We start from the raw sequence: 27,271 nt of genomic DNA on the forward strand, positions 1-27,271 counted from the left end.
ACACTGGCTATTCTGATCCAAAAATGCAGGGACAGAGTCACTTAGCTCGAGTGCTCCTACTCTCCAAAGCCCGATAAAAGCTGCCCCTGTCGCTTATGCTGGTTATCGAAAAAAAGTACGCGCCACACGCTTATCGCAAAATCCGTTACTTGCGCCACAAGTGCCCCTTATTCTCGTTTTATAATCCGTTTAGCTGATAAACAGGAGCTGGTCTGAACTCTATGCCGTTGCGTTATTCTTATCGGAACAGTACAGCGGGAGATATTGCCCTCTAAAAATTACCGTAATGAAAGAAATTCAGCTTCTAAAGGAAAAACCTTCCCTTAGAAAGGATTTCGGGCCCTTCCTTATGAAATTCCGGCTAGCGGGAAGAAAACACGCCTTGGAGCCCCATAATGAAGGGCTGATAAAACCAAATTGTCAAATACTGATTCCATCATTCGCCATTTTTTCAGAAAACAACGTCCTTCCGGCATAACTTGGATTCCAATTCAGAGCTCACCCGGTGCTTATTTACCCAGACCTACCGCTTATGAACGAGAAACAATGAGAAAAAGGCTGTATCAATAACTTGAGAGGAAGGAAATCTGCTTCATGGTAACTTAGCTTCTAAAAAGTTTGATTTCCTGATTATAAATAGCCCGGTTTACTACTCATCATCGAAAAATTTCCTCTGGTGATCTTTCATGTGACAAAGCGAGAAAGCATGGATAGAGATTCCATGGAACCACATGAAAAAGGCGTTAGAAGGCTTCTTCGTGGTTGTCGTGGTGTCGAAAGTGCTCTTTTGTAGGGGCCCGTTCTATGCTCGAGGAACATGTGTAAAAATACCGTGAGCGCACGGGTTGAAACGCCAAAATATTTGAACAGATTTGAGCCCACTCGATGGAGCTTACCCAACGAAGATCCTAACAGTTTGTCAGCCAGTGTTACTGTTGTTTCAACTGTTGTCCTCTGTGATCTGCTGATAACAGCCCTGAAAAAAGCGCGTAAGCTTCTTCTAAAATTGCTCTGAATTTGATTCAAGTGGAACTTACGCAAAGCGCCGCTTGGTCAGATCACATAAACCATCATATTTGACGAAAATTGATTGCGTTCTCGAGGGCATAATTCTACCCCGAAATATATATGTCCATTCTATAATGGCCAGCTCGCGATTCCGGCTGTCGACTTGCTCAGATTCTTTCGTTACTTGCCAGGAATTTCGTTCCGTCGCGCATTGTTTCAGTATATTTGCGCAGCTAAAGCTCAGAAAGGAATTCCTGAGTTTGAACAGTCTTTCGCACTGTAACCGTCTTTATTGTCTCAAATTGGCAATGTAAAAGACGTTGATAGGGAGGTATAAAGCTTTGTGTCGTTCAAAATGATTACGAGTTAAATTCGATGAACAGGTGGTGGTTCGAACATTCTATCATTTGGTTCTTTTGAAAATGGGACGTTCTTGGTTCGATTTTTATCGGGAGTTCCATAATCAGCATATAAATAGGGGAGATTTCAGCTTTATCCGAAAGTTTTGATGACTTGTTTTTTCAAAATTATCAAATGAGTCCCTTGTAATTCCAATAGCTTCTACTGGCATATTGCTTGCAATTAATTTAGGAAATCAAATACTTAAAATTGAATAAATAAAAAAAATTAAATAAACTTGTTCTTCTGAAATTCAGAAGTTCTGAATAATAAAAATGTTGACAGAAACGTAGATTTTGCAACAAGAGTAATTATTGCTTTGAAAGAAAAATACGCGGTTGGTAATTTTCCAGCGGAAGTTTTGCACACAAGTAAATTTGAAAAGAAAACGAGCTGATTATAGTCCGCTTTTGACGATAAAGGGCAGTGCTTGGGATCAATAGGCTTATTAGATGAAAATTCGGCCCATCTTTATAAGTTAGTGTAGGGGTCATATGACACAGTTTTGGAAAGCTCAGAAGCTGAGCTTTCATTTGGGCACCATATCAAGGGGTCTGGTTTATGACCCCTAAACTAAGCTAGAAAAATGGGCCAAGTTTTCATCTAATAAGCCTAGGGATCAAACGAAGTCGGTAAATGGGAACGACCTTACACAACGATTACGCCCGTTTTCATACACAGCTGGTTTGGCTAAAATCTACTGTTTTAGCGTTTGTTTAAAAATTTTGAAGGGACACGCGAGAAAGGGGATTTTTCGGAAATCTTGTTCAAATATTTTTCTCCCTTTCTTGGGGCGACAAGTGACATTACACGTCTGCTAGTGTTTGCGCCGATGTCTGCAAATGTCAGTAAGTTCAAGCCACGTAACATGCGTCCAGCAATTTTTGAGTCATGCTTAAGGGACCCCGCCGACCGAGCTCCGCGCGCTTCTCGCTCTTTTACTCTCACTCTTCAGTTGGTTTAATTCTTTCGATTATCGTGATTTTTGTACACAAACTAATCTTTTATGCTCTTTCATCTCCATTTCTTAAAATTTTCATAGCATTTTGCTACGCTGAGTTAGGGCGAAAACATTGGCGCTCGATTTCAAGTGTACATAAGTACTCGAATTATTCGGATTGACACTTCGAGACTACCCTCATTGAAAAGCCCGTGCCTTCTTGCATAAGGCCTACTTATTGAGATTAAATTATAATTTATGCAGCTCTCGTAATCGAGCGGTAAATAAAGGTTCTTCTGACCAGCGCAGCGGAATCCCGCGCCAACAGTGTAAAATGCCCGTATTTCACGCCGAGCGCTCCAGGTGACCCGCATTAATCCCACGATAATCGGATGAGTAAACTCTTCCGGGAAATCTCAATAAGTAAGCCTTATGCAAGAAGGCACGGGCTTTTCAATGAGGGTAGTCTCGAAGTGTCAATCCGAATAATTCGAGTACTTATGTACACTTGAAATCGAGCGCCAATGTTTTCGCCCTAACTCAGCGTAGCAATAAGCTATGAAAATTTTAAGAAATGGAGATGAAAGAGCATAAAAGATTAGTTATTGTACAAAAATCACGATAATTGAAAAATTAAACCAGGTGAATAGTGAGAGTGAAAAAGAGCGAGAAGCGCGCGGAGCTCGGTCGGCGGGGTCCCTTAATTAATCAACACAATTTATTAACATTACTTTTAAAGGCCACCATAAGTTTTCTTTTACGAAAAAGCTATTATTAGAACGACTGCGAAAAATGTCAAGATATTCAAAAAGGGATGAAGTATCGAATGATCCCTGTAATTAGCGAGGCCTTTTCCTCAAGTGGCCAATTTGATTCAGCCCCAGGCGCAATCTCCCAAATCGCCTGGAGGGTGTGATTGAACTAGATTTTCCGCCTTGACCACCCGTGGACGAGGCACTTCCTTTGAACTTTTACTGCTCCGAATTTCATTTTTTGAAAAGTACTTTTTGAAGCAGATGCGATTTTACGCGAAAGAGAGTTGATGAAGCTTTGAAAAACTGCTCTGAGAAGGATGAAAGCAAATTTTGCGAAAGTGCTGCTTTTGCTTTTGGGTGAGATTTATATTCGAGCGTGTATAATTGTAGAAACAAGAAGGATGTAAGAACGAAATTACGGTACTTCTATTGCCACAATAGTGAATGTATAAATATGATAATTAACTCACGTTCTTGTCGAAACGCTCTATTTACTAAACTGTACTTCCAAGGAGGAATGCTCGTGAGCTAATTTGATCTTTAGGGCCAATTTTAGCAGAAGACGCCAGTTTCGCATCCGGTGATTACGAACTTTTTCCGGATCTGGAGTTTTCCGGCGATGATTATGAAATTCTAACGTACGAGACGAACCACGGCATTCTTCAGGAAACTACACAACTTGGGAAAGAAAGCCTGGAAAGTTTTACTCCCGTTGAGTTTTCCCATAAGTCGACGCAAGGTTTAATGAGCAATAAAAGCGAAAGTAAAGAACATTTTTAATAGAACGCGACTGCGGGGGCTTGGGAATCGTGTTCAATGACGAGGGCGACAAATTCTGGGTGAACGAGGGCATCGAGCAGCTGCGAACTTTGCTCAAGGCATGCTCGTTCTTTTAGAGGTCGATTTTAATTCTGAATTCAAGGCGATCGAACGCTATAAATCGCTTCACCTGACGATCGTGCGCGTTTCTTGGAACAAGCCAGACGGGAAAAGGTGCGAGAAAAGAATGAGACTTTATAGAATCAGCGAAATAATCGATCGATTCAAAATTAAAATTTGGCGATTTGAATTGATATTGCTCGACCTTTTTAATGACTAAGAATCTTCGATGGGCTCATAAGAACTGCTCCTCAGCTTTTTGATCATGTGATTGGCAAGATTGACTTGAATATTGCAATAGGTAGGGATTCAACATCTTTTCCTTGGTAATTGATCTCAAGGCTCTCCGTTCGGATACAGCAGCGAGCTCTTCGACTCTTTGAAAGAGAGCAACAACTTGTACGATAGTCCAATTATCATCTCAAAGACGCACTCGCCGTTTCGAAAGAAGACCGAAGTGGCAATCGAGAAGTACACTCGCGAGCTGGTTCCACTCAAGTGCAAGAATTTTCACGAATGCGACGTTGGCCTTGAGCAGCTGCATATTATCATCTCGGGTAAAGTTATCATCATTTTTACGTGACATTTTCTGCTTTACTCTTTCCTCTTATTAATCTAGGACCACCAGGGGATTACCTCGAAAATACCGCGCATTCTTCAATCTGGCGAGAATCAATTCGCACCGTGCAAAAACTCCTCCATGATCTCAGCTCTTTACGGACCATCGTCAGCGTTTGGATCCCTTCATCTAAAAGCGTTTCAGGATTTGCTAGAGAGTTCAGAAAGCAAGGCGAAGATGTGATTTTGTTCGGAAAACTTTGCGAAAAAGCTCCCAGCTAATTTGGAACCTGGACTTTTTGCCAGCGGTTCCGAGGCTAACCAAGGTCAGGGGATCAAAAAACAAAAATTGTCAATTTTTTAGGAGGTAGAGACGCTTGTTGGCTTCATCGAGCGAGATATGAAAGATTCAACGGGAGTTATTGGAATTATCTCTTTTGAAACATCGCCTTCTCTAAATCTTCCCGGAAGTATTCCTGTCTTTGTCTCAATAACTTCCAATGACGTTGTTCAAATTCCCTCTGTCAACGTCGATAAAGAGTTTTTCAACGACAGAGACGGTTTCATTGCTGCCATTTCTGACTTAGGTTAGTTTTGCTGAAAAAATATTTTATGAAAAGTTTAAGTTCGAAAGGACCCTGGCACCTTATTTCAAGAAGAGAAGACTACCACGCCGACAGTGATTGAAGACAGGAAAATAATTCAATGGAGCTTGTGGACGCAAAATTTCAGCAGAGGAGACAAGACAAATTGTTTTACCCACCAAAACGACCTTTTCTTCCGACAAAATATCAGAAACGCGAGGGATGGAACTGAAACACCTCTTGAAACAGCTTTGCATCCGATAAAAATGGGAGAGTTCGGTCTTGAAAACATCCATATTTACTTCAAAATGAAGCCTTATTTTTATTTGTGAGTTTTCCGACCTCAAATAAGAATGCAAAAGTGTTGAAAGCAGAAGTAGATGGAGAATACGAGATAAAAATGGTGATTCAAAATGAAAAACACGCATCGAAGCAAAGAGCCGAGTTGAAAAACTGTTTTTCCGTGAGGCCTGATCCAGAGATACTGGCACTCAAAAAAGAGCGCAATCGATGTTGCGATACAGAAATAACTTGCCAAGGTACTTGAGCTTCGATTCTCGTATTTAATTTTTAAGCCGTCAATCATGATCCAGATAGTCGTATAATTTACGAATTCGACATGAAGATTTCCCGAGCGACGGTGACCAAACCTTGCCCAAACTGCTCAGAGCCATCGATGATTTTAACTCAGTGGCACGGGACCCCAAACCGTCGTCGCTTCCGTGACAGCAATCAGTGCGTTGGAGACTTGTCTTTCGAAGACTACAGCACTATTTGCTGTGAAAATACAGAATGGTACTCGTGCAAAAATGGACTTGTGATGGAAAAGATTCAATCAGCGAGAAAGGATCTTTGGTCTTTTATTGGAATCGAGCAGGAGCAAGGAGGCAAACCACCTCTTATTTTTGGAGTAAAAAAGGGAAGTTTTATATTTCGGCTCGATCGGACTCGAATTTCTTCAAAAATAAAGGACTGGATTTAAAATTTTCTTTTTTATATAAAAGAGCATTTTTATCTGAGAAAAGGGGGCTGTGCTCTGAAGCCTGAAGACATAGACGAGTACAAAGTATGCGACGAAAATGGAGAGCAAGTGTATGTTCTCTGGCGGCAAAATGTTACTGAAAGTGAGGAACTGATAGACAAGTGGGTGCGCTGGCGATATGAGATCAAGGTTAGCGATTTTGTTGTCCTCAAATGACTATTTTTAGTGGTCAAAATATCACAAGACAAAAAGGACTTACCACCCAACACCGGCCTTTTTAAAAATTTCAATGAATGACAAAATTATCATCGATTCTGCTTCTCTGAGTCCAGATCTGTTTATGGGCAGAAACGACGAAGTCTTACCGTATTTCAAAGTCGGAATTTATAACTCAGACGGATCTGCTGAAGGAGGAGAAAATGCAGAAGTGACCATTCGAAAGTACAGAGAAAGCTTATTGAAGATGGAAGCCGAAGAAATTATAGAAGAAAAAGTGGAAGTCCAAATTCAAGAAGAAACCAACGAGGTGTACATTGTTGATTTAGAAGCTGGATCAGGAGAGCGAGACGAAATGTTAGCGGAAAAGTAAGATTTCCTAAAAATGCTCATATCTCGACTTTTTAGTGTGACAACGACGAAAACGGTTACATCTACTACAGAAGCTCCTATTCCGGTTGATCTTGTTGCCGCACCAAGCAAATCAAGAAAGAGAGACAAAGAAAAATGTAGAAATGGCAAGAAAAAACTGGGTCCCGACGGAGAATGCGTCAAACTCTCAAAAGAAGAGCGCAGAAGACTTCGAAAAGAAGGCAAAATTCGAAAGCCAAGAGAGGCAGAGGAAATTGCGAAGCCAAAACTGCCACGTTCGAAGGCGACAAATATGCTCCGCTTCAAAGATTTAACGCATGTGAATTCTACTTTCGAGTTCTTACCCACTGAATACGGGAGAGAGAACGAAAGATGTGTGTTGCAGCCTTTTGGAACTTCGATATCGCATAATTTGAACAGGGAGCTCTCAGCGGGCTTTCGAGATATGGGCTACGGTAAATAATGAGCGACACTTGAATAGTCATATTAATGATCATTTTCAGAAAGAAAAGAAACTAAGGCGATAGTTAATGCGCTCGTGAATGCCTTGACTGCCAATGATAGAAGAATTCAGCGCCTCGAAGACTTGCTTGTCCGGCTTCAAAGTGACGATGCGGACGACTTTTGATAGAACTTCAATTATTTATTTCTGTTTATCGGTGTAGCAGTAAAATATTTTCATACGATCATAAAAAGCATTCGATCCACTCTTTATTTGAACTACCAATTTTATATTGATGCGCAAGTTTAGTTTTGAAGCATTGTTACTTATTTACATTTGTGAAATCATGGACGTCAGGGTTGCTGATTTTCGGCAGTTCAGTCAACTATCGGTTGGTAAGTTTAACGGTAAGAATAGCCAGTTGCAGCGCCGCGAGTCTTAGTCTTCGCTTGAGCATATGTCGGCAGAATTTCAGACGCTGATGATTCTCTCTTTTTCATAAAAAGAACAACAATCGTTATCACAATCCCAATAGCCAAAACGATTCCACCAGCGGCTAAAGTTTATTGTCAAAAAGATGCCTTAGGCGGAAGCTTTGTAACAAGCTCCTTTACTTCTGTACGAGTTAGAAAGAATCTTTACCTGATCCGGCAATTTTAGGGTCAACCTTTGGCCGTGGACAGTTGACTCCTTCTTCTTCGCATCCGTTGATAGCTCCTTTACAAGTAGCTTTCGAGCCGTTTATGACACAACTTCCAGGTTTGACTACTTCTGGACAGGCTACTGGATTTATGTCGTTTATGTCATCGTCATAATAATCGACCGATTTGAGATCATTCAGGTTCGTATTTACTTGCGTCTTTTTCTTCAGAACTGGTTCTCTCCATTTCAATATCGGGCTATTTTCAGATGTACTGAACACAGTGATGCAGAGGTTTGTGCTCTCAATGGATTCGCCACACCAGTTCAGCGTTAACGGAACGTTCGATGTTGAGTTAACAGCAACAAAATTGTCTCTGAATTTAAATTTGTTTCGTGAGCGTGCTGACAAAGAAGCGATTCTCTACCTGCTTCCCCAGCCGTTTTTCCCGAAGCAATTTTGAGCAACAGAATATTCAATCAAAAATTCGTCTGCGTTAGAAACACTTTCAAAGTGAAAGGCCATTTCGTAATCGTTATCGATAATTTCAAGTTTTTCGAATGGAAATTGAATTTTGGTTTTTCCAACGAGGCCCTGTTCAAATTCGGGGTACATTTCTACTCCGACGCAGGGGTCACGCAGCTCGAGAACAGAACTAATGAAACAGTTGTCTTCGACTTTGGGAAATTCTTGGTTTTCAGTGATGTATTGTTGCATGGCGAGCATCAGAGCCAAATCGACGTGGATGTCATCGAAGCTGGCAATGTCGTCAAGTGCATTCCATTCAATGTTGAACTCGTTTTTTATTCTTTCATGAAAAACCGCAAGTTCTTTCCTCTGCGTTCTTTTAAGCAAACTGTCGTTGATGATGTCAAGTGGACCAAGATGTTCTTTTTTTGTGGTAAGTTTCCCTCAAGTACGGCCTCACTCTATTGATATTTCCGACATCGGAATATTCCCACTCTATTCTGTAGATTTCGTTCATCATTTTGTCTCTTTATTTTTCCGTTTTTTTTATTTGAGAAATTGATTATTTGCCGCTTTTTATATTTTCTAGCTCTGATTCATCTAATGGATAAGTACGGAAACTAAGCCCACTCAACTCGTGAGAATCTTCCTTTGCCTTTTTATTGTAAAAATAGTGTAGCCCGAAGTTACCGAAGAAATATTTTTTGGTAGTATTTAAATTTTAACTTCTCAATTGGAACAATTATCTAAATAAATGATACATAATGCATCTTTACTCAAGGAGAGAGGGAAATTTTAGTCAGAATTGAAAATTCTTTGTCGATGAGTTTAGCTGAAATGAGGTCGGCTCATAATTTTTTACAACCTTTTTAACAATTACTTGGTTTTTTTGTATTAGTGTATTGAGATTCTCAATTCGAGACCTTTTCTCATAAGAAGACGTTGCCGGGATAATGCGTCAAGCACTCAAAAGAAGATCAGAGGAGACTTCGAAAAGTAGATTATTATTTATTTTGTTTGGTCAAATCAACTTTTTTCCAGGTCTGATTATTTTTCCTTCGTTTTCCGGTTTGACACCTATACCGACATAAAAAGAAGACTCACTTTCATTTCCTCATCATTTGCTTTTTACAAGATTTTCTTTCATCGAAATTTTTTTCAAAAATGTCCGGCTCTGTAGAAATGAAGACTGCTGAAGCCTTGAAGCTGCAGAAACAAATCGTCCTGAACGCCTGTTCAACTAAAATGCTCTGGATTTTTGGATGGTTCCTTCTCTTGTCGATTCTTTTTGTCTTCTGTGTTCTCGTGGTTAGTGTCAAGATGAAGCATGTAAATTTTCTATGACTATTTTAAGGACATCGACATTCAGCAACAAGTGGAAATTCAACGCCTCCAGCAAGCATTCGAGACTTTCCGGGAATGATTTTTATCTTTTCTTTGCTCTCATGTGTACTGAAACAGAATTCTAGTTGACTATGCTTAGCACATACGTTTCTTTCAATAAAAAAATCGAAAAAAATATCACTGAATCTTACTGACGAGTCTTACTGATAAATTGAAGGGTTAATGAAAAGATAGACTGATTTGATGGTGAAAGTTAGAGTTGATCTTAAAGTTTAGTTATTATTTTTTGTTGACGACTTGCTTTATCGAGTTCGCTTTCGAAACTCCCGCTTCAGAAAAATCCGGATCGACCGAGATAGACTCGGCGCCGCAGAGATTTCAATTCTCGAAAGACAAAACTTTGCTCCGATACGACGCACTTACTCATTTCATTCCGCACTTTCACGGAATCGAAGCAAGTCGAAAGTCGAGAAATCTTTTTTTTTGAAGAGAAACGATGCAATCTGCCGAAGCAATCAGGCTACAAAAACAGATCTCCAAGAACGAGTGTCGCATTTGCACTCTCGGACTAATCGGGCTCATCATCTTGGCATGCGTTGGTTTTGCGATCTACGTCCTTATCGTAATAATTAAAGAATTGAATCGGTCTTAATTGTTTTATTTAGATATCGGAGATGCAGCAACAGCAGGAGATTCAAGACCTCAAGGATGAGGCATTCAAACTCGAAGGAGCATGGGGACGGATGAAACTCCGCTACAATATTCGTAACTGAGTGATTCTCTCATTCATTCTTTGCCTGTTTTCGACTCAAATTTTCCTTTTGTCTCTTGAAATCGGCATTCTCGAGATAATTTCTTCTAATAGACGCCTTTTTCAGACGGTAATTCGGGCAACATGAACAGAAACAAACCTTACGAGCAGCAACTACGAGAGAGGCAATATGAAGAGCATCTTCTCAAAATTCCGGCGATTTTAGCTGGAAAGCATAAAATCAAATTTTTTGATGACTCTGACGAGGAGGACGAGTGTGATTCGGACTGGTCTTCTTCAGACTCTGGCTCGGACGTGCCCGACTATGAAAAGTACTTTGGTCCGTTCCCAAGCTCTCCTGGAGAACCTTCATCATCAAAGACAACCCATGAGAAGCCTTCCGTGAAAAATGAGCCGCCAAAACCCACTCTACCAACAGAGGTCGCTTCCGAAGCAGATAAACGTCCTCCTCCTCCAGCAAAAATGGTCTTGCGATCATCTACAAAACGTAATCACAATCAGACAGCTGGGAGCGAAAAGAATGAAAGTAAAAAGAAGTGCAAGATGCTCTTCTCCACCGATCCACAGGTGATTTTCAGTTCTCATAACCTTTGTTTACTTTTTTTTTCTCAGAAAAAGAAACGCAAAACAACAACAAAAAGACAACAACGAGCCAACAACACCGATCGCTTCCTCTAATTGCAAGGAATGTTCAAAAGCAACCATCTTCTTTATTGGAGGCTCTATTAAATTTTATTCCAATTTATATAACTCGATGATGATGACACCGTTTACGATATTTTCGAGCGCGCATATAAAAAATTATATAAATTGGAGTAACAATCGACATAAAAGGAGGAGTAAGGAGTGCTTTCGAATCAAATTAGAAATAGAACAACCGTCAAAATGAAGATCTTCTTTCTTTTTATCTCCCTGTGCTTTGCTCGAGGAATCAAGTCTGCTGGCTTCTCCCGCTACCACCTCGACGACCAAACCAGTTCCATGTCCGACTACAGTTCGATACCGATTGAAGCAACCCGTATCAACCGGATGGTCCTCCGATACGCTACAATGCAGGAGCAGTTTCAAAACAAAAACCTCATCTCTTCTCGTTTCGGCCAACAACAATTCAACCGCTACTTTTCAAAATATATACTGGACAATAATCACGCACAATAAAATCTGCTTCCAATAAAAAATCTCTTCAAATTGACTCTGAATCATCCTTTTCAAGCTGCATTTGCCAAACCTTGCTCTTGGCAAATCCAGTGCGCAGAATTTTAACAATGAGTAAATAAATTCTTGAAAAAAATATAGGCCAAAAATGCAAAATGTTTTTTCTAGCGACAATCTATTTTCTTAGCTTTGCCTATTCTTTCGGTCTCACTTATGAAGAGTTTATCGCACAGAAAGAGAAGGGAAACGCGTATTTACGAAAGCCAAAGTACAGAAATGGAATCTTGCAGCCGCCTAATTATGGAAAAAAGTCAGACTATGTCGAATTCGATCCCGAGAACATGTTCCACATGCACACAATTTTAGACGACTATCCCCTAGAAACGGTTCCGTTCGAAATAATCATTTTCCTCCTTGATTCCTTACTTTTCTTTTGAAACCGTGAAAAGCAAAAATATATCAGACAAAATGACAGGCCCGAAGAATAGCAGAGATGGGTTCAGTTGCACTTTTAAAAAGGCTTTTGTAAGGAATGGGGAAAAGCAGAAGATTTGGAATTGAAAGAAGTCCTTCCATTGACCATTCGGAACAAAAAGTTCTACGATATGGATGTTCAGGGCGGGGCTAGTGGATCCCTACGCACTGGACCAGCAATTGATCATACAACACTAAGCAAAGGTGGTATTCTAAAATCGTTATTTTTCTGAACACTGTAATAAAGGTGGTGATGTTTTATACGCTCGAATGGCTCTTATAAGCTCAAAAGATGCTCTAATTGCGATAACACCCACAATCGACTCGTCCAATATCCCGAATATGTGTCTATCTTTTTGGTACCTCGCATTCGGCAATAATGTTGGAGAGTTTTACGTCCTGATAAAAGACATCAGCCAAAGCATGATGAACCTCGGCTCAACCATCTGGAGTCCTCTTTTCACCCTACGAACTGGAATATCTCGATCGAAAACAGACTGGCGGTACTCGCAGCACAACATCAAAACTGCCAATATCGAAATCTACAAAAGATGAACTTTCTTTTCGTCGCTGTCAAAGGAAGTGGATACGACGGAGACATTGCGATAGACGATGTTTACCTGCGTCCTGGAAAATGTCAGCAAATCCCAACACCTAGAGAGCGGCCTAAATCCTCACTGGAAATTGAGAGGCAACGCGCATGGAAACCGATTGGAACAACTCAAAAATCGAAAGTCACTAATCCCCCACTCCTTCCCTTTGCCACTCCCCCTTCAATGAAGTCAACAGCCATTCCTCGTTTGAGAGGAAGAAAAACTTGCACAAAAACAACTCTTCTTTATGATATTTTTAGGTATAAAATAGCTCATTATTTACATCATTTTTAAAATGTTTTAGCGATCGAAAATCACTTTGCTGCGATGGCTTTCTTTTCTATCGAAGTGCAGGGAATGCCTGCTGCGCGAAAAGTGCATATAATACTAGAAAACAGATTTGCTGCGGGGAGGAAATCTACGACAAGCGTAAATTCATCTGCTGCAACAACATGGCTTTCGACAAGAGCGAGTTCCACTGCTGTGATATCACAGCGTTGAAGAGAAAAGACAGCCCAGAGCGATGCTGCAGCGAGGAATTCGGAAAAGTTGTGACTTTTGATCCCACAAAAGGAGACAAGTGCTGCCGGGGAAAGACGCATTCCAAAACTCTCATCGCTGCAGAAGCTGGTAAAGATGCCGTCTGCTGCGGAGACGATTTCATAAAGAGCTCGGAGAAATCGCAACAATGTTGTGGAAAGAAAATCTTTGGCATAAAATATGACAAGCGTTTTCAAGCCTGCTGTGCGTCTCAGTAAGTCTGAAAGTCAAAATAATTTTTTTCAAATTTGATTTAGGACTGAGTCAAGTTTGTATAGTGCTCTTGCAGAGTCGTGCTGTGGCGGAAAAGTCATTTCAAAGTCCTCAACGAAATGTGTTCAAGACGAACAGGGCCTCGAATCCCCAGCACCGATGGATATCCTAGACTATCTATCAAAAGGAAAACTTCCTCCGTGGCTTGCATGCACAGAATCTCGAATGGGAGATCGAGTAATGATGCCTGCTTCGTGCAGAAAACCGCCCTTTAGATGGGAAGAAGTCTACGAAGATGACTAGAGAAATAATCATATAGTACCTCCTCTTCTCTCTTAAAAATAAATCTATACCTGTCGTTGTGCATTTCTCGTTTTCCATTCCATTAGAATCGTGATCCCGAAAAAATCATTAATTTGGTTTGAAGTTTGAGATTTCACGGCGCGATGAGGCTGCTTAGAGTTGTCGCAAAGGCTCATCCCTTTCTATCAAAAACAAATCCTTTTAGCGCGCTCCAAATCGTTAATTATGCGAGCATCACTTGTCAACTTGCTTTTTATTCAATCATAAATATATACAGATAGATGACAGTTACTTTAAAAAGGAGGGAATACAACTAACACTCCAACGAAAAAACCAACCATAAACCCGAATCCTTTTGTTACCAAAATGTTGTAACGATAGGCTTTGAACCATTGCTGTTTAGCAGAACCAATGCTTGTATAAAAAGGATTGCCAGAAGGACTGAGTCCTCTCTTGAAAAGAATATTCTTACTCTGAGTCTTCGTAACCATAGATGAAATTCTAGAGTAGATAAATACCCAAAGTACGGAATATAAAAGACACATTAGGATCGGTAATCGAAGTTGCTCAAAATTTTGAGTGTCCAGAAATCGCTCCTTTGTCAGCATTTCCATTCGCCAGCGGAACTTTTTCTCCATGTCTCTGGTCTCTTGGTTGTAGTATTCGATGGCGTATGCGCGCTTGAAATTTCGCTCGAATTCTTTTCTCTTGCTTTCTTTGTTTGAGAAATAATCAGACATTGTTGGAATGATCGTATGCGAAATGGGACCGGCAGCTGTTTGGATCTGTTCCCGAGGATAAGAACTTACTGGAGCAAAAGCCCTTGTGTAAAAGGGTGCTGTAATAACTGAAACAAAAATAGGATGTAAATCATATGTTGAACTTACTGGCTCCAGGCATCCCGAAAATTATTCCGGCCCAGAGTTTCTGTAAAACTGTTAATCTGGATCTTCTGTTCGAATCTTCGTCTCCCATTTTCTATTTTCTCTTTTTCGTGGATATTCCTGAAAAAAATCAATTTACTGGATGGAAAATTCAAATTACTGGATTTTTTCTTTATTAGATAGAAATCTGATCTCTCTCTCTTTTCACTCTTTATTCCTACAGTTATCCTATCATATCTTTTACATTCGTTACCTTCTTAATTTGATAAAACTTTCAAACTAGCTTTGTTCCTGTGCTTCTAAGATATCTTTCTTTCGTGAGGTAAAAATATTTTATTGTCGCTCGAAGTAGTTTGAAATGTCAAAAAGCTCTACCGAAATGGTAAAGGTTGACATCATTCAGAATGATTAGAACAGACTGTTCTAAGTCAGAACTTTTTTGCTTTCAGCAACTGAGTTTCAAAAAAGTAAGGCCAAGTTGAATGTATAACTCTGAGAACCAGTTATCGTTCGTGTATCGCGCACAAATCCGAAGAAGTAATTTACAAAGGACTGATGGAAATTATGAGCTTTGGCTTCCCTTTCTGGGCGTGCTGGTGAGATTGCGGCGGCGACAGTGCGCTCGGCGAGTTTGAAAAAGCGCCGCAAAATCTGAAAATTAGCGCCGACTCTGAATTGAAAATATACATTTAATAGAGCCGGATTACGAAAAATCACACTTCATTCACACGCTCTATAATCGACTGTAATTACTCATGAGAGCCGAAAAGTTGAAAAGTACTGCTTTTATTTCTCTACTTAAAAGTAAACAAAAAACTGCTAGATGAATAAATTTAGATGAATTTCGGTTAAAGCGTGGAAATCGGCGCATGTTCCCGTGTGGATGGAACATGTCACCGGGACGAATCGTTGGGCAAATGATAAACAAGAATTCTAGCGCCCAAAATGTATCTTCGAAGATTTGAAGAAGCTCCACGAAATCCCCAGACAATGTTGTTTTGAAGATTATTTGAAGCAAGAAAAAGCGGGCCCAGATTAAACACGCACTTCATCAAAGTTGTCAGCATTCCTCAAGATTATCAGAGTTATAAAAATGTTCTACGCTCAGAAAGCGGAATTAATATTATCGTAAATAACTACACTAACGTGCAATTCGCATTGTAAAGCATCACCATTTCGCATCGTCCATCATAATTTGCGCGAAAGCGGTAGTGGATATGAGACCTACAGACTCGCTGGAAAGCTTCTTTTTTGGATATTTTTTGGTCTTGAATTTATAATTATGATTATCGAAGTATCCGAGGAAATTCACTAGTTGACAACATTGTATATCTTGGATTGGTAATCTCAATGTTTCCTACATAGAAAAGTATTAATTTTCTCAAGAATTCGTAAGATTACGGTCTTCAATTTCTGCTCAAAATCTCATATATAAATGAGTGTTTTTCGTATTCCGAAATCGCAGAAGTATATTCAAGTGTTTTTGCGACGCTTATTCCTCATTTTCCTCCTCCAAATCTGACACGATAATTTGCTCAACACCGGTCGTCATCAAGTTTTTTCACACTCTGAAGAAAACAAGTTTCCAGAGAACAAAAACCAGTGATCTTTCGTATCCAGCGAAGATAAGCTGCTCGAGTCCCCAATCCGATATTATAAAAAGGAAATTATCGAGGTGGATAATTTGCTTGACTTTTGGTGCATGGTGGCGCTGTTTTCGTCCTCGCGCAATAAGAAATCGCAACGGAGGAGATCAGAAAGAGATCATCCGCAGATTATTGAAAAACAGTAAAGAACGATAAACTGGCTTCTTCATAAATTTCGGTAAGAATGAGGAAAGTCACCGATAAACACAATGATCATGATAACATTCTAAAATTCCCTTCCTAACCCTTCCAAAATCAGTTTTATCGAGCTATTGATAATACTGCTGTTAAAAGAAATTGAACAATTTTTACCAAAATCATCAATATTTGCTTATTTAAAAAATACATGAGATCAGTAAAAGAGTGTTTGTTACTCAGCATGTCGGCTAAATTGTTCAGTTTAAAACTCGTTTGAGGCTCTTTAAATGCTCAATTTCCGGAGTCATGAAATTTGTCCACACAACAAAATCAGAATACAACTTGAAATCGGCGTTTTTAATCTGCCACTCGCGCCCGGTGACAGCCAAATGGCTACTTCCGGAAATCGCCATGCTTGATCCGTCTTATTTCGGACAAGTAGCGAGATGGACTTGTTAATGGGCCTCATTAACAATTTACTTTTTCAGAAGCGAAGTTACCTTGATCTCAAAAATGGAACACGTTCCAGCGCAAATGCATCAGAAAATCACTTTTAGTCGGAAATACCGGTGAGTCAACATTCCCTTCTTTTCCTTATTTGAGCTTTTAGCCGATTAGATAAGCCGCCGTTCACATATGTGGCCCTAACCGCGCTCGCGATCCAGTCATCGCCCCAGAAACGCCTGAGACTTTCTGAGATCCTCAAGCGCATCTGCGAGATGTTTCCGTTCTTCAAAACAAGTTACGCTGGCTGGAAAGATTCCATCCGCCACAATCTAAGCAACAACAACTGTTTCGTGCTAGACCTGAAAGATCCTCGGAGAACGAATACAAAAGGTACTAAGACTCATCAAGATCAAGTCTCAATTAATGTCTAGGAAACTATTGGAGAGTGGATGTAGACAAAATATTGGAAGACAAACTTCGCCGGCAAAATACTTCAGTGTCGAGAAATGTTCAAGCTGGATTCACATACGCTTCCGATTTGCAAGATGTTTTCTTCTTGCGAACTGGAAAAATTCGCCGAAAAACATCGGTGGAACTAACCGTCTCCACGGGAATAACGCCGCTCCTGCTGCAGCAAATAACAGACATACCTGGAGAGTCGATGGAGTTCTTTACAGAAGACGAAGCGCCATCGATTCAAGAAGTGATTGAAACACTCAAAAATGATGAAAACTTGGCGAGCTCTAACTTTGCTGTGTCGCCATATCGAAAGAGAAAATCGCCATTTTCCCCGGATATTCCGTCGATGCCGCCTCAGTCGCTGTTTACACAATATTTTCCGACATGTATGCCGCAAAATCTGATATCGCCATCTCTTTTCCAACACTACATTTCGCAGCCTAAGCACGAGATTTCTCCTAGCTTGAATCATAAGCCTCCTTTCACTACAGCTGCATTGACTATTTTCGCCTTTGTCGCTTTGAAACAGGATTCGGTGACCGGCTGGCAAATAGCGGAAAAGGTAAGCCACATCTGTATTAACGAATGTCCAAAAATCTTTCATAGATTCGTAACTGTTTTCCATATTGGAATGAGCGAACAAAACTCTGCTCTCTACTACTTCAAATTACTGCGGCACTGACAAATTTACCGGTAAAGATCTTTGCAAATCTAAACTTCTTACTATTTCCTAGGCATTGTTCTCACAAGATCGATTAAAAGTGGCACACTGGACTCTTAATCGCAGCGCCCTCGACGCGAACTCGATTTTTATGAACAAGATTCGTCTTGAAGACTTAGAAGACCTGTTCGTTGACAATCTTCTCGGTGTTATTCACGAATTTGAGTCCACACTTTCTTCCTTGTCTTCAAATGAGGTCTTCTCAGTTCTTTTGAGAAGAAAGAACGTCGATCATAGCAACTCTGATGATGAAAACTCAGCTTCAACGGAAGGAAGCCCGAGTAAGATTCAACGAATAGCGTCTGACAGTCTTTCATCAATTTCTGGCTCTCAACTAGACTTTGCCATTCCTCGTGTTCAACAAAATCAACAAATGCCTCTGTTCCGACCGAACATTTTACAGAACTCGTTGTACTTCAACTACTACCCGCCGTACCAGTCACTCCTTCCGCTTATGGCATCTCGATTCGGTAATTTTTGATATTCTTTCTATGTTTAATCTCGACTTCAAGGCGTTGTACAGAAACAGGCTCAACAGTTACCCCTATCAGTAACCCAGCCGGAATCGAAAGAAGAGGATAAAAGTACACGCGGCATGCAAAGCCTCCCTACTCATACTCTTCTATCGTCATGATTGCCTTGCTGACGGAGCCCTCAAGAGCACTACCCCTGAGAGAAATCGTCCGTAGAATTTCAACGCTTTTTCCATTTTTTCGAGGGCCCTATCTTGGCTGGAAAGACTCCATTCGACATAACTTGAGCAGCTGTAGAAGCTTTGTCAAAAGGCCGAATAATAACAAGGGCGGATCGCTGTGGAGCTTTTTGCCTGAAACGGTTGAAACTGATAGACTTTTACGACAAAATACTTATGTCGGTAAGATTTTGCTAATTTAACATGACTTGGCAGAGTTGCGTCGGTACTCAGAGTAATTTTCCTTGAAGCCAGCTGAATTCTGGCAAATTTGCGAGTATAAAAATGACAACAAAAAGATCGAAGAGATTTTAAATTGTTGTTTATAGCGCGTACCAGCTTGGATAATGGCCTGAGATTCGTCCGGGATTTGCGACAAAGGATCGACTTTGCAACTGGAAATCTAACTGAGGAGGCCGTTGATTATCTTGAAAAGGTAAAGGTCAACGTCATTTAGTTTCATGGCCATTTTTAGCTGAACTTTCAAACTGGATTGGAAGGCATTCTTTTTGAAGACGCCATAGGCACAGAAACAGATGTAGAAGTAGAAGACAAAGATTGGAAAACCTCGACAACGAGTCTGTCAGAAGTATTTGAAACGATTGCAACTCGCTTGACGTAGTCGCTGTCCATTTGATAATTATATATGTAGTAACTTATTATGTACACATCTTTTGTTGTCAAATAAATATGTAAGATAGTCTAAAAGAGTGGCTGCGCGAAAATATGTGGGAAAGCATTTCCCGAAGGTTGAAGAGGCAATAAATGCTTACTTCGTATGAACGCTAATTGATTAACCTTGGGAAAGTGGATTCTGAGAAAACCCAGAATTGGATAGTTCAATTAAATAATTTTACAACCATGTTTATTCATTATTCCCGAGGAAGCTAAAATGTCATTTTATTTATTTATTAGAAAAATAGAACTCTTTATTATAAAAATTTACTAGAATGATTCTTCTTGAATAGAGTTTGATGGAGATAGTTTGTTCGCTTTTGTAGATTTGGTTTTCTGATTGTGCTCGCATTCCGGGTCCGAGTCATGGTTTGTCATTGAGCTCTTGAAAGGTTATTTTCATGTGAAAATCAAAGCACAGACTTACCTCAGTTGACATCGAGTCTTCAGGAGCAGTGTCTTCAAGTGTATACGGACACTGAGATTGAGTATCGAACTGACACTCTTTCAATGGATTGTCTGTTTCTTGTGGCAGTTCAGTCAAATCTGAATAAGTTCTAATTCGAATGAACTGTTGATCTCTTTACCGTCAAAATTCCCGTTCTGAATGCATTTCAGTCTGAATTTCGTTCGCAATCTTGACGCGTATACTTTAACAAATACAATCGCAAAAACCCATGAAACAAGGATCATCCCAGATAGGACCCAGATTGTCGTCCAAAGAGTTTGCAGATTTTGCTCTTGCGCGACCTATAAATGAACCAAGTGATGATCAACTCAATCGAACATGCTCGTTAAACCTGAGATTGTTCAAGGACAAGTCCAAAAACTCGAATATTTTCTCGAAAGTCGATTGATGAAAGATCATTGAAGATCGCTTTGACTCCGACCTTTTCCTTCAAGACCATGTCTTCCATGTGAAATCTTATTGTCCCAGTGCTTGTCATCTCACCTGTAGCTGAAATACGTCTGGAGCTTTTATGAAAATAGATTTTTGCGCCTTGAATCTTTGCTTCGATAGCGTTTCGAAACGCGCTTTCGTTGAATGTAGCGATATTCAGGCATTGAACTTCGAAAATGTCTTCTTCAGCTGCTGGAAAGAAGGTGATGTTTTTTAACGAACATGGTCCCGCCGCCAGATTTTCGCACTTGATTGTCGTTATTATCGAATCGGTCGACCTTAGAGGATTCTGAAGCCGCATGATTCCGTTTCGATCTGAAAAATGCTCAATACCCAGTGCTCTTATGATTTTATACCTATTGAGAATGGGCTCTGGGAAGAATTAACGATACTGAATATCGGAACAGTGTTTTCATAAGTTGTGTCTTTATCGGAAATCTAAAATGCATAATTAACTTTGTAAAATATATAACCATACTTGGAAAGAGAATAAACTTGAACCAACAGCTGGATCTTCTGAAAGACTAATCCCGCGTTCGAGGACTCCGGCATCAAGAAAGAGTGGAGCATTATCGTTTATGTCTTCAATTAAGATTTTCAAATGAGCTTGCTGGTCTTCTTTAAATTGATTTGTTTCAGATCTTCTGGTGCCGATCTTGATGTTTCCAACGGGTGATTTTTCAAAGTCAAACTGTTCCGATATCTCTGCTGAGGTTTAAAATCATGATCGCACCGAATAAATAATACTTTATTTTTAGAAAAACTATAACCCTTTCCCAATGGCCAGGTAGAATTTACCTTTGCGAAGCAATTCGAAGAATTATCCTGTTCAATAATGCATAATAAGTTGTCCTCGTTTCCAACAGTATCAACATCAATGATCGAATCTGCAGGAATATTGATGATAATTGGTGTCTCTTCCTTGATGGATATTTTCATCGAATTCAGAACTTTTTTGTTGAGGAATGGTTCATTGTCATCTACATCGATAATTGAAATAATCACAGTGAGACTGACTGTTCGGGGTGGGACTCCTTCATCAAAAGCATCGAAAATAACCATGTACTCTCTTTTTTCTTCGTAATCTGGAGCACTATTAAATTTCAATACTCCATTTGAGAAATTGAAGTCGACATAGTCAGCGGACTCGCGAACATTTATTTGTGTCTTTCCATTTAGACCTGCATCATCGTCTGTAGATGATAGATTTAACAGAGCATCATTTCGATTCTCTTCTATCGCTATATTCAGCATATTGGACTCGATCAAGTGTCCATCATTCAAGAATACCGGCGAGTTGAAATTGACTCCTTGAATACCGACTTCCACGGTAGCTTCACTTTTGAAAACGCCGTCACTGACTTCTATGACAGCAATAACTGTGCTGAACCCGCGACCAAGGAGGCTTACATCTTCTTTGACGATAATTGAGAAAACGCTTTCAGTAGCCATAATTGAGAACATATTCGTGCCATTTTTGAGTCTAACATTAAAAGCATTCACGCTGTCAGAATCATCATCTACTATCGTCGGAATAAGAATCGTTTCCAGTGCCGAAATAGTTTCTAGAACTTCTATTCTATACAAGCTCTTACTGAATGCCGGAGGATTGTCGTTTTCGTCGAAAATGTTGATCTCAACGTTCCTTTCGGCCATATTTGACTGCACTGAAGTCAGACCATCGATGACTCGTATCCTTAGCTCAATAGTAGAAGGATCAGTTTCATAGTCTATCTTTTTGCTGAGTACAAGATCTGCACAGAAAGGAGATTTCTCCTCAAGCTCAAACTGAGATAGACTGGTTACAATCATGAAATTCAAGCTTTCGTCAGAAGCATCCAAATCTTCCGCACAATAAGTACTCAATACTGTGCCAACTTCAATAGCTTCAGAAATATTGATTTGTGTTTGACCTTCTGTCAATACGGGAACATCATCGTTAACATCATTGATATAAATTCGGAGTGTTTGAGTAGCGTTAAATAGACCATCAGAAGCAAATACGTTGATTTCATCAAAGTTAGAAATCTTTATAAGGTTTAAAAAAATTCTTTTATTTTTGATTCTTTACTTTATTAATTTATTGCCGTTCCTCAAAATCATATGGTCGTCTTAGGAATATATTTCCACTATTCCTCTCCACATTGATCTTTTCATCTTTCGTATAATAATGAAGTCTATCGTGATCTTCGTCACTTGCCGCTACTGTAGCCAAGAACGTTCCAACAGGACTGTCTTCGTTGACAAAAATATCCATCGTTGGAATGAGAAATTCAGGCGCATTGTCATTTTCATTTTCGACGAAAATTATAAATTCAAGTATTGAAGAGTTGTCGTAATCAGCCGCTGTGTTGAGATCAACGACATTCAGTTGGCATTTTACAGCGTCTGTTTCTTCATAATCGAAACCCTCTGTTAGCCACAAATCCAAAGAGTTATCATCGAGATGATTTCTTAAAACAATCGATTTTATATCTTTCTGAACAATATTTTCATTCTTCAAAGTGTTGCATTCAATTGACGGCTTCAGAATTGCGTCCAAATCATCATCCTCGATAGTGATTTCCCCAAGAGATAGATTCTTTGCATTTTCGGCAACAAATTTAGCAATTCTTTCGTCTTTAAAGGAAGGTGGCGTGTCGTTGATATCCAAGATATGAATATTAACTTCTACATTTGTCGAACGCAATTCAACATCCGTCGCCCTTATTTGTATCTGTATTGACTCCATTTCTTCACGATCGAAGCTCCTGAAACATGCTATTTCCCCGTTGTTGCATTGACGGCGAAGTCTGATCTCCCAGCAAGTAAATCATAAGTAACGACCCCGAATTCTCCAAAATCTTCATCAGTTGCTCGAACCTACTCTTTTAACAACGTCAAGCTTCGGGTATTTATCCTACCTGTCCAATAAACAAAGGAGGGGATTCATTTTCATATACACTAAATGCATATGACGTGGTCTCAAACGTGGGAGAATTATCATTAAGATTATTAATAACAACGGTAAAATTCTTAGCTTCCGCTAAACCAAGTGTTTGGCCATCAAATATCTTAGCCCCGGGGTTTCAAAGGAATTCAATTATTAACAATTTGTTTTATACAGTTTTAAACCTCGACTTGAGCTGGACATCACAAAACTGAATCTCTTCGAAATCCATTGGTTCTTTTGTTCGGAGGGAAATAGAGTTGCGGTGGTATCCTTCTCGGGGAATCACGTCGATTTTGCACCTCGGATCATCAACAGTGATAGATGCCTTCCAATGAGTGTTTGAATATTGATCGTCATCTTGAATCACAATTCTGCTTCCGGTTATTTCAGTCCCCGGAAGAGAATTCTCGTCGACGGAAAAGATGAAGTCTTCGTCAAAATCGACGATATACGGCTCGTTGTCATTGACGTCTAGTAACGTAACAACTACTTTCGCAACAGAGCTGAGGGCTCGTTCATTTTTGAAGAAGCCTGTTGGTTGTTCTAAGGCTTCAATTTCAAATTCCAGTTTTTCGTTCGCCTCTCTATCAAACGCGATCGAGTCTTTTATAAAAATCTTTCCAGATGTTCTATCCACTGAAATTCTATTGTCAAAAGTGCTGTAGATAATTGGCCAATTTATTTCTTCATCTCCATCAAATGCTGTGACTTCGCCAATAAGCGTGTTTTCTTGCGAGTTTTCCAACACTTGAAAAAAGTTCCGATCCCGTTGATACACTGGAGGCGTATCTGGAAAGTCCTTTACATACAGATACACTAGAATTGAGAATTAATATTTCGAATAATTAATCATCCTTTCACCTGGAATTCGAGAGCTTCTCTGGCGTCGGTCAAAGCGCACTCCAAAGTCAATGACTTTCGCTATTATCCGAAATGGCCCTCTATCTGTTTCAAAGTCAAATTGCTCCGCATTCTTGAGCTGCAAAATCCCATTCCCAGCCAGTTCTATCCAAGGATTCTCTTCAACTAAGAATTCTAGCGAGCTCGAGCATTCGTTCGGCAGGCGGCAATCGAGATCATCAGCCATTAATTGAGCCACAACGCTTCCATTTCTAATCAAGCCAGAGGAAAACTCAGGAATTCCGCGAATACAATTTTCTTCGGATGGTCCGTAGCATTCTTGATTCCCGGCTAGATTGAAGAAAATGTCAAGTCTGTCGATTCGTGTGTTGAACCGATCGACGAAGTAGGGGTCGTGATCGTTGAGATTTGTGACGATTGTTTCGATGATGCCTTCTATTGTTTCTGTCCCCTCTTGATTAGCAATGAGCACGGGGAATGAAAAGCTGGTCGATCCCTGAGCAAGTTGGAGCTCTTCAAAGTCTATCGCCTTGAATAGCGTTAAATTCATCCCGTTCCCAGAAAAGAACTCTCTTCCCTGTCCTCTCACATCTAAAATCTCAGCAGCATCTTCTGAAAACGAGTCCTTTATCGATATTTCCAGCGGTTCAAAATTCCCATCCTCTGCTTCGTAAACAATGATACTCTTTTGCTTTATTTGCGAAAGTGCCAGGCAATACGAAAAAAGTAGCAAAAATTTGGATCTCATCAGTTCATGTATTCTTTCCTGAAAAAAGTCTATTTTGAAGTCAGTTCTACTGACTAACTAAGTGGTTGTCTTGTACAAACAATCAACGCTCTGCTCACAATGCAACCTATTTGCTGCTTACATAACTTACAGAAAAAAGAGAGCAACAAGAATAGATGGCAGGTTTGGCACTCAATCAAGTTTAGACGAAAACTTCATACTCACAAAGAAATCAAGGGGGATCAAGGAAGCGGAAATGGTTTATTTTTTCTAGTTCGTATGAATACTTTTATTGTTTTCCATGAAAAAACCTTAGTTTTATCCCTTCAGGGATCTACTTATTGATTCACATATTTTCTAATAAGAAGGAAAAATTAATTAGAAAGTAATAAGAGAAAGCTGCGTGGACTGAATATTCAAAGAGGGGTAGAAGCATCGTTTCCTCAAGGAGCAAATCGTACAATTACTTAGAAATGCAAAGACTAAGAGAAACGAGGCACTTCGAAGCAAAATGTGAACTTAACACTGACCACATAGGAAAGAAGTCAAATGCAAAATAACCAAGCTTTTTTTATTCAAAACTTCTGAAAAGAAATTGTGACGGGGGACATTTTCGAAGTTGAAATGCCGCTGGATAACCAAAGAAACAACAGAATCTTTGTCAAAATTGGAGAGAAGAAAACTTTGATAACGACTACTCAGTGGAGATGCTGTTTGTGTCTTTCTGACACAACCTGGTTCTTCCCCAACGTTTCTAGGCCAGAGGCTGGAAAACTTCTATGAACGGATTTTCAATAAATATGTAGATCGTAGATTTAAGATCGCAAATGTTAAGATCCACGTTCAGTAACGTCAGATGTTCACGGCGCTTTTCTGATAAGAAAATCTGATGTCAACACGAGCCAAGAAAATCACAAGTATACTTTGAGTGCGAGAGCGCCAAGTGGAGGAATCAAACACTACAGAATCTTCAGAGAAAATAGACAGTACTACATTGCCTCGCATCGTCGATTTAATCTTCTAAGAAATGATGTCAATTGAACTCAAAATACAATACCGAACAAATCTAATTTGATAGATTATATGATATATCATATATATATATATATATATATATTTTATGTAAGCACGTAATGACCTTAAACACAGTTCACATTGAAGATAATTAAGAAGTTGATTATTTTTGCGGAAATAAGTTTTTCTTCCAAACAGCCAACGATAATTTCATATCATTTAAAAGCGCACTTGCAGAATACTACTGGAAAGATTCGGGAAAGATGGAGCTTCAACTTATTGAGCCAGTCATAAGCGGGAGAAGCCCGTTTGTGTTTGACAAAAGGGATCTTCTTCTTGGCGACAAAATCGGCGCCGGATATTTTGGCGAAGTTATGTCGGGAAAATTGAATGGTGATACTCCAGTTGCACTCAAGTTGCTCAAAGAAGGGAGAGGTTCCAGGTAGTTAAGTTCCTTTTTTATGTTATAAATACCTCTCAGATTCGAGTTCGAAAAAGAGGCTCAATTGTTGGCGAATCTGAGGCATTCGAATATTCTAACTCTTCTTGGAATATCAGGAGATCCAATTGAATTGATGGCCATGGAAATGAGACGGGTTGAGAAATTCTCCTTTTGTGAGGATCAACGCAGAAGTTCTTGACCCAAAATAAGATGAGCGGTGGTTCCTTGCTCAACAACCTCAGAGAGAAACCGGACCGAGTGACCCTGCGCGACCAGATTCATTGGTGTTTTGATATCATCTCTGGCTTGAACTTTTTAACGACGCATGGGGTTATTCATCGCGACATAGCTGCAAGAAATATACTGCTCAATCACAAACACATTGCCAAGATCGGAGATTTCGGAATGGCTAAAGTTCTTGAAGAGGAAGAGGAATACTACAGGTCCTGCTTTTTTGAATAATAGATTTCTAAATTTGTTTTAGAATGACATCTTCAGCAAAACTTCCTGTCCGATGGATAGCGCCAGAGGCATCTAAAAGATGGATATTTTCACCTGCTTCTGATATTTGGGCTTATGGAGTCACCATTTGGGAGATTTGCGCACTCGGAGAGCGGCCTTACAAGTGAGATTCTTTTCAAAACCTGATGTTACTCAATTCTAGGGACATTCAAAACGGAGAAGTCCAAAAACAAATTCGCAAAGGTCGTCGGCTAAAACCATCAAACTTCAACTGCAATACAAACCATCCAGATGTCAAGCCATTTTACAAAGGAATTTACGGTATAAATTATTCAACATCTTAGTTTTTAGTGAAAGCATACCATTTATCATCTAAACAGTGCCTAATGGTAAAATGTGCTTGATCGTCACTTATCACTTCATGTAGCGTCCAGCTTTACTAAAAATATCATTTTAGCGATAATGGAGAAATGCTGGCTTGAAGAACGTGAAAAACGAATAAAATCTTCCGAGGCTTTGAAAAAGTCGAAAAGCTCTTCCACCTCTACCTCTAAAATCTATTCCGGTCTAATTTCCTGCGCTTTTTCTTGGGAACGTTTTTTGCCAAATAAACTTTTTCATTTTTAATAATAAT

The 27,271-nt window shown here is 39.7% G+C and overlaps 10 protein-coding genes and 1 long non-coding RNA gene across 12 annotated transcripts in view; 7 read left to right on the plus strand and 4 right to left on the minus strand.

Annotated features, from left to right (window-relative positions):
• LOC145697051 (catenin alpha-1-like) overlaps positions 1-27,271 on the minus strand; it is a 92,773-nt gene that overhangs the window by 51,591 nt on the left and 13,911 nt on the right. The window lies entirely within an intron of this gene.
• On the plus strand, positions 3,160-6,088 carry LOC145697340 (uncharacterized). Its single transcript, XM_081774530.1, has 9 exons — positions 3,160-3,459; positions 3,647-3,841; positions 3,886-4,095; positions 4,203-4,282; positions 4,323-4,538; positions 4,601-4,865; positions 4,904-5,126; positions 5,166-5,662; positions 5,699-6,088. The coding sequence occupies exons 3-6, from the start codon at positions 3,983-3,985 to the stop codon at positions 4,819-4,821; spliced, it is 630 nt and encodes a 209-aa protein (XP_081630656.1). The 5' UTR covers positions 3,160-3,459; positions 3,647-3,841; positions 3,886-3,982; the 3' UTR covers positions 4,822-4,865; positions 4,904-5,126; positions 5,166-5,662; positions 5,699-6,088.
• On the plus strand, positions 5,524-7,368 carry LOC145698352 (uncharacterized). The gene is made up of 6 exons (XM_081775551.1): positions 5,524-5,662; positions 5,699-6,010; positions 6,149-6,294; positions 6,332-6,690; positions 6,730-7,148; positions 7,197-7,368. The coding sequence occupies exons 1-6, from the start codon at positions 5,524-5,526 to the stop codon at positions 7,319-7,321; spliced, it is 1,500 nt and encodes a 499-aa protein (XP_081631677.1). The 3' UTR covers positions 7,322-7,368.
• LOC145699860 (uncharacterized) lies at positions 10,008-10,427 on the plus strand. The gene is made up of 2 exons (XR_014134098.1): positions 10,008-10,209; positions 10,253-10,427. It is a non-coding gene; the product is annotated as an uncharacterized LOC145699860 (long non-coding RNA).
• On the plus strand, positions 10,469-11,048 carry LOC145699879 (uncharacterized). Its single transcript, XM_081777128.1, has 2 exons — positions 10,469-10,926; positions 10,972-11,048. Exons 1-2 carry the CDS (start codon positions 10,483-10,485, stop codon positions 11,035-11,037), a joined length of 510 nt encoding a protein of 169 aa, XP_081633254.1. The 5' UTR covers positions 10,469-10,482; the 3' UTR covers positions 11,038-11,048.
• LOC145699075 (uncharacterized) lies at positions 11,978-13,650 on the plus strand. Its single transcript, XM_081776324.1, has 4 exons — positions 11,978-12,192; positions 12,236-12,841; positions 12,886-13,335; positions 13,379-13,650. Exons 2-4 carry the CDS (start codon positions 12,540-12,542, stop codon positions 13,635-13,637), a joined length of 1,011 nt encoding a protein of 336 aa, XP_081632450.1. The 5' UTR covers positions 11,978-12,192; positions 12,236-12,539; the 3' UTR covers positions 13,638-13,650.
• LOC145699002 (uncharacterized) lies at positions 17,188-19,245 on the plus strand. The gene is made up of 6 exons (XM_081776246.1): positions 17,188-17,773; positions 17,818-17,904; positions 17,946-18,402; positions 18,445-18,806; positions 18,953-19,059; positions 19,099-19,245. The coding sequence occupies exons 1-4, from the start codon at positions 17,414-17,416 to the stop codon at positions 18,564-18,566; spliced, it is 1,026 nt and encodes a 341-aa protein (XP_081632372.1). The 5' UTR covers positions 17,188-17,413; the 3' UTR covers positions 18,567-18,806; positions 18,953-19,059; positions 19,099-19,245.
• LOC145698353 (uncharacterized) lies at positions 19,569-20,972 on the minus strand. The gene is made up of 6 exons (XM_081775552.1): positions 20,678-20,972; positions 20,556-20,637; positions 20,099-20,514; positions 19,886-20,048; positions 19,726-19,844; positions 19,569-19,682 (listed from the first exon to the last, which is right to left on the minus strand). Exons 3-6 carry the CDS (start codon positions 20,498-20,500, stop codon positions 19,569-19,571), a joined length of 798 nt encoding a protein of 265 aa, XP_081631678.1. The 5' UTR covers positions 20,501-20,514; positions 20,556-20,637; positions 20,678-20,972.
• LOC145698354 (protocadherin gamma-B6-like) lies at positions 20,627-21,855 on the minus strand. Its single transcript, XM_081775554.1, has 3 exons — positions 20,998-21,855; positions 20,695-20,902; positions 20,627-20,637 (listed from the first exon to the last, which is right to left on the minus strand). The coding sequence occupies exons 1-3, from the start codon at positions 21,853-21,855 to the stop codon at positions 20,627-20,629; spliced, it is 1,077 nt and encodes a 358-aa protein (XP_081631680.1).
• LOC145698355 (cadherin-related family member 1a-like) lies at positions 23,298-24,542 on the minus strand. The gene is made up of 2 exons (XM_081775555.1): positions 23,993-24,542; positions 23,298-23,947 (listed from the first exon to the last, which is right to left on the minus strand). Exons 1-2 carry the CDS (start codon positions 24,540-24,542, stop codon positions 23,298-23,300), a joined length of 1,200 nt encoding a protein of 399 aa, XP_081631681.1.
• Positions 25,963-27,264, plus strand: LOC145698356 (ephrin type-A receptor 4a-like). The gene is made up of 6 exons (XM_081775556.1): positions 25,963-26,175; positions 26,215-26,329; positions 26,386-26,618; positions 26,660-26,800; positions 26,840-26,958; positions 27,095-27,264. The coding sequence occupies exons 1-6, from the start codon at positions 25,997-25,999 to the stop codon at positions 27,262-27,264; spliced, it is 957 nt and encodes a 318-aa protein (XP_081631682.1). The 5' UTR covers positions 25,963-25,996.

This window comes from Oikopleura dioica, chromosome 2, assembly GCF_907165135.1.
Source record: "Oikopleura dioica chromosome 2, OKI2018_I68_1.0, whole genome shotgun sequence".
NCBI classification, from domain to species: domain Eukaryota; kingdom Metazoa; phylum Chordata; class Appendicularia; order Copelata; family Oikopleuridae; genus Oikopleura; species Oikopleura dioica.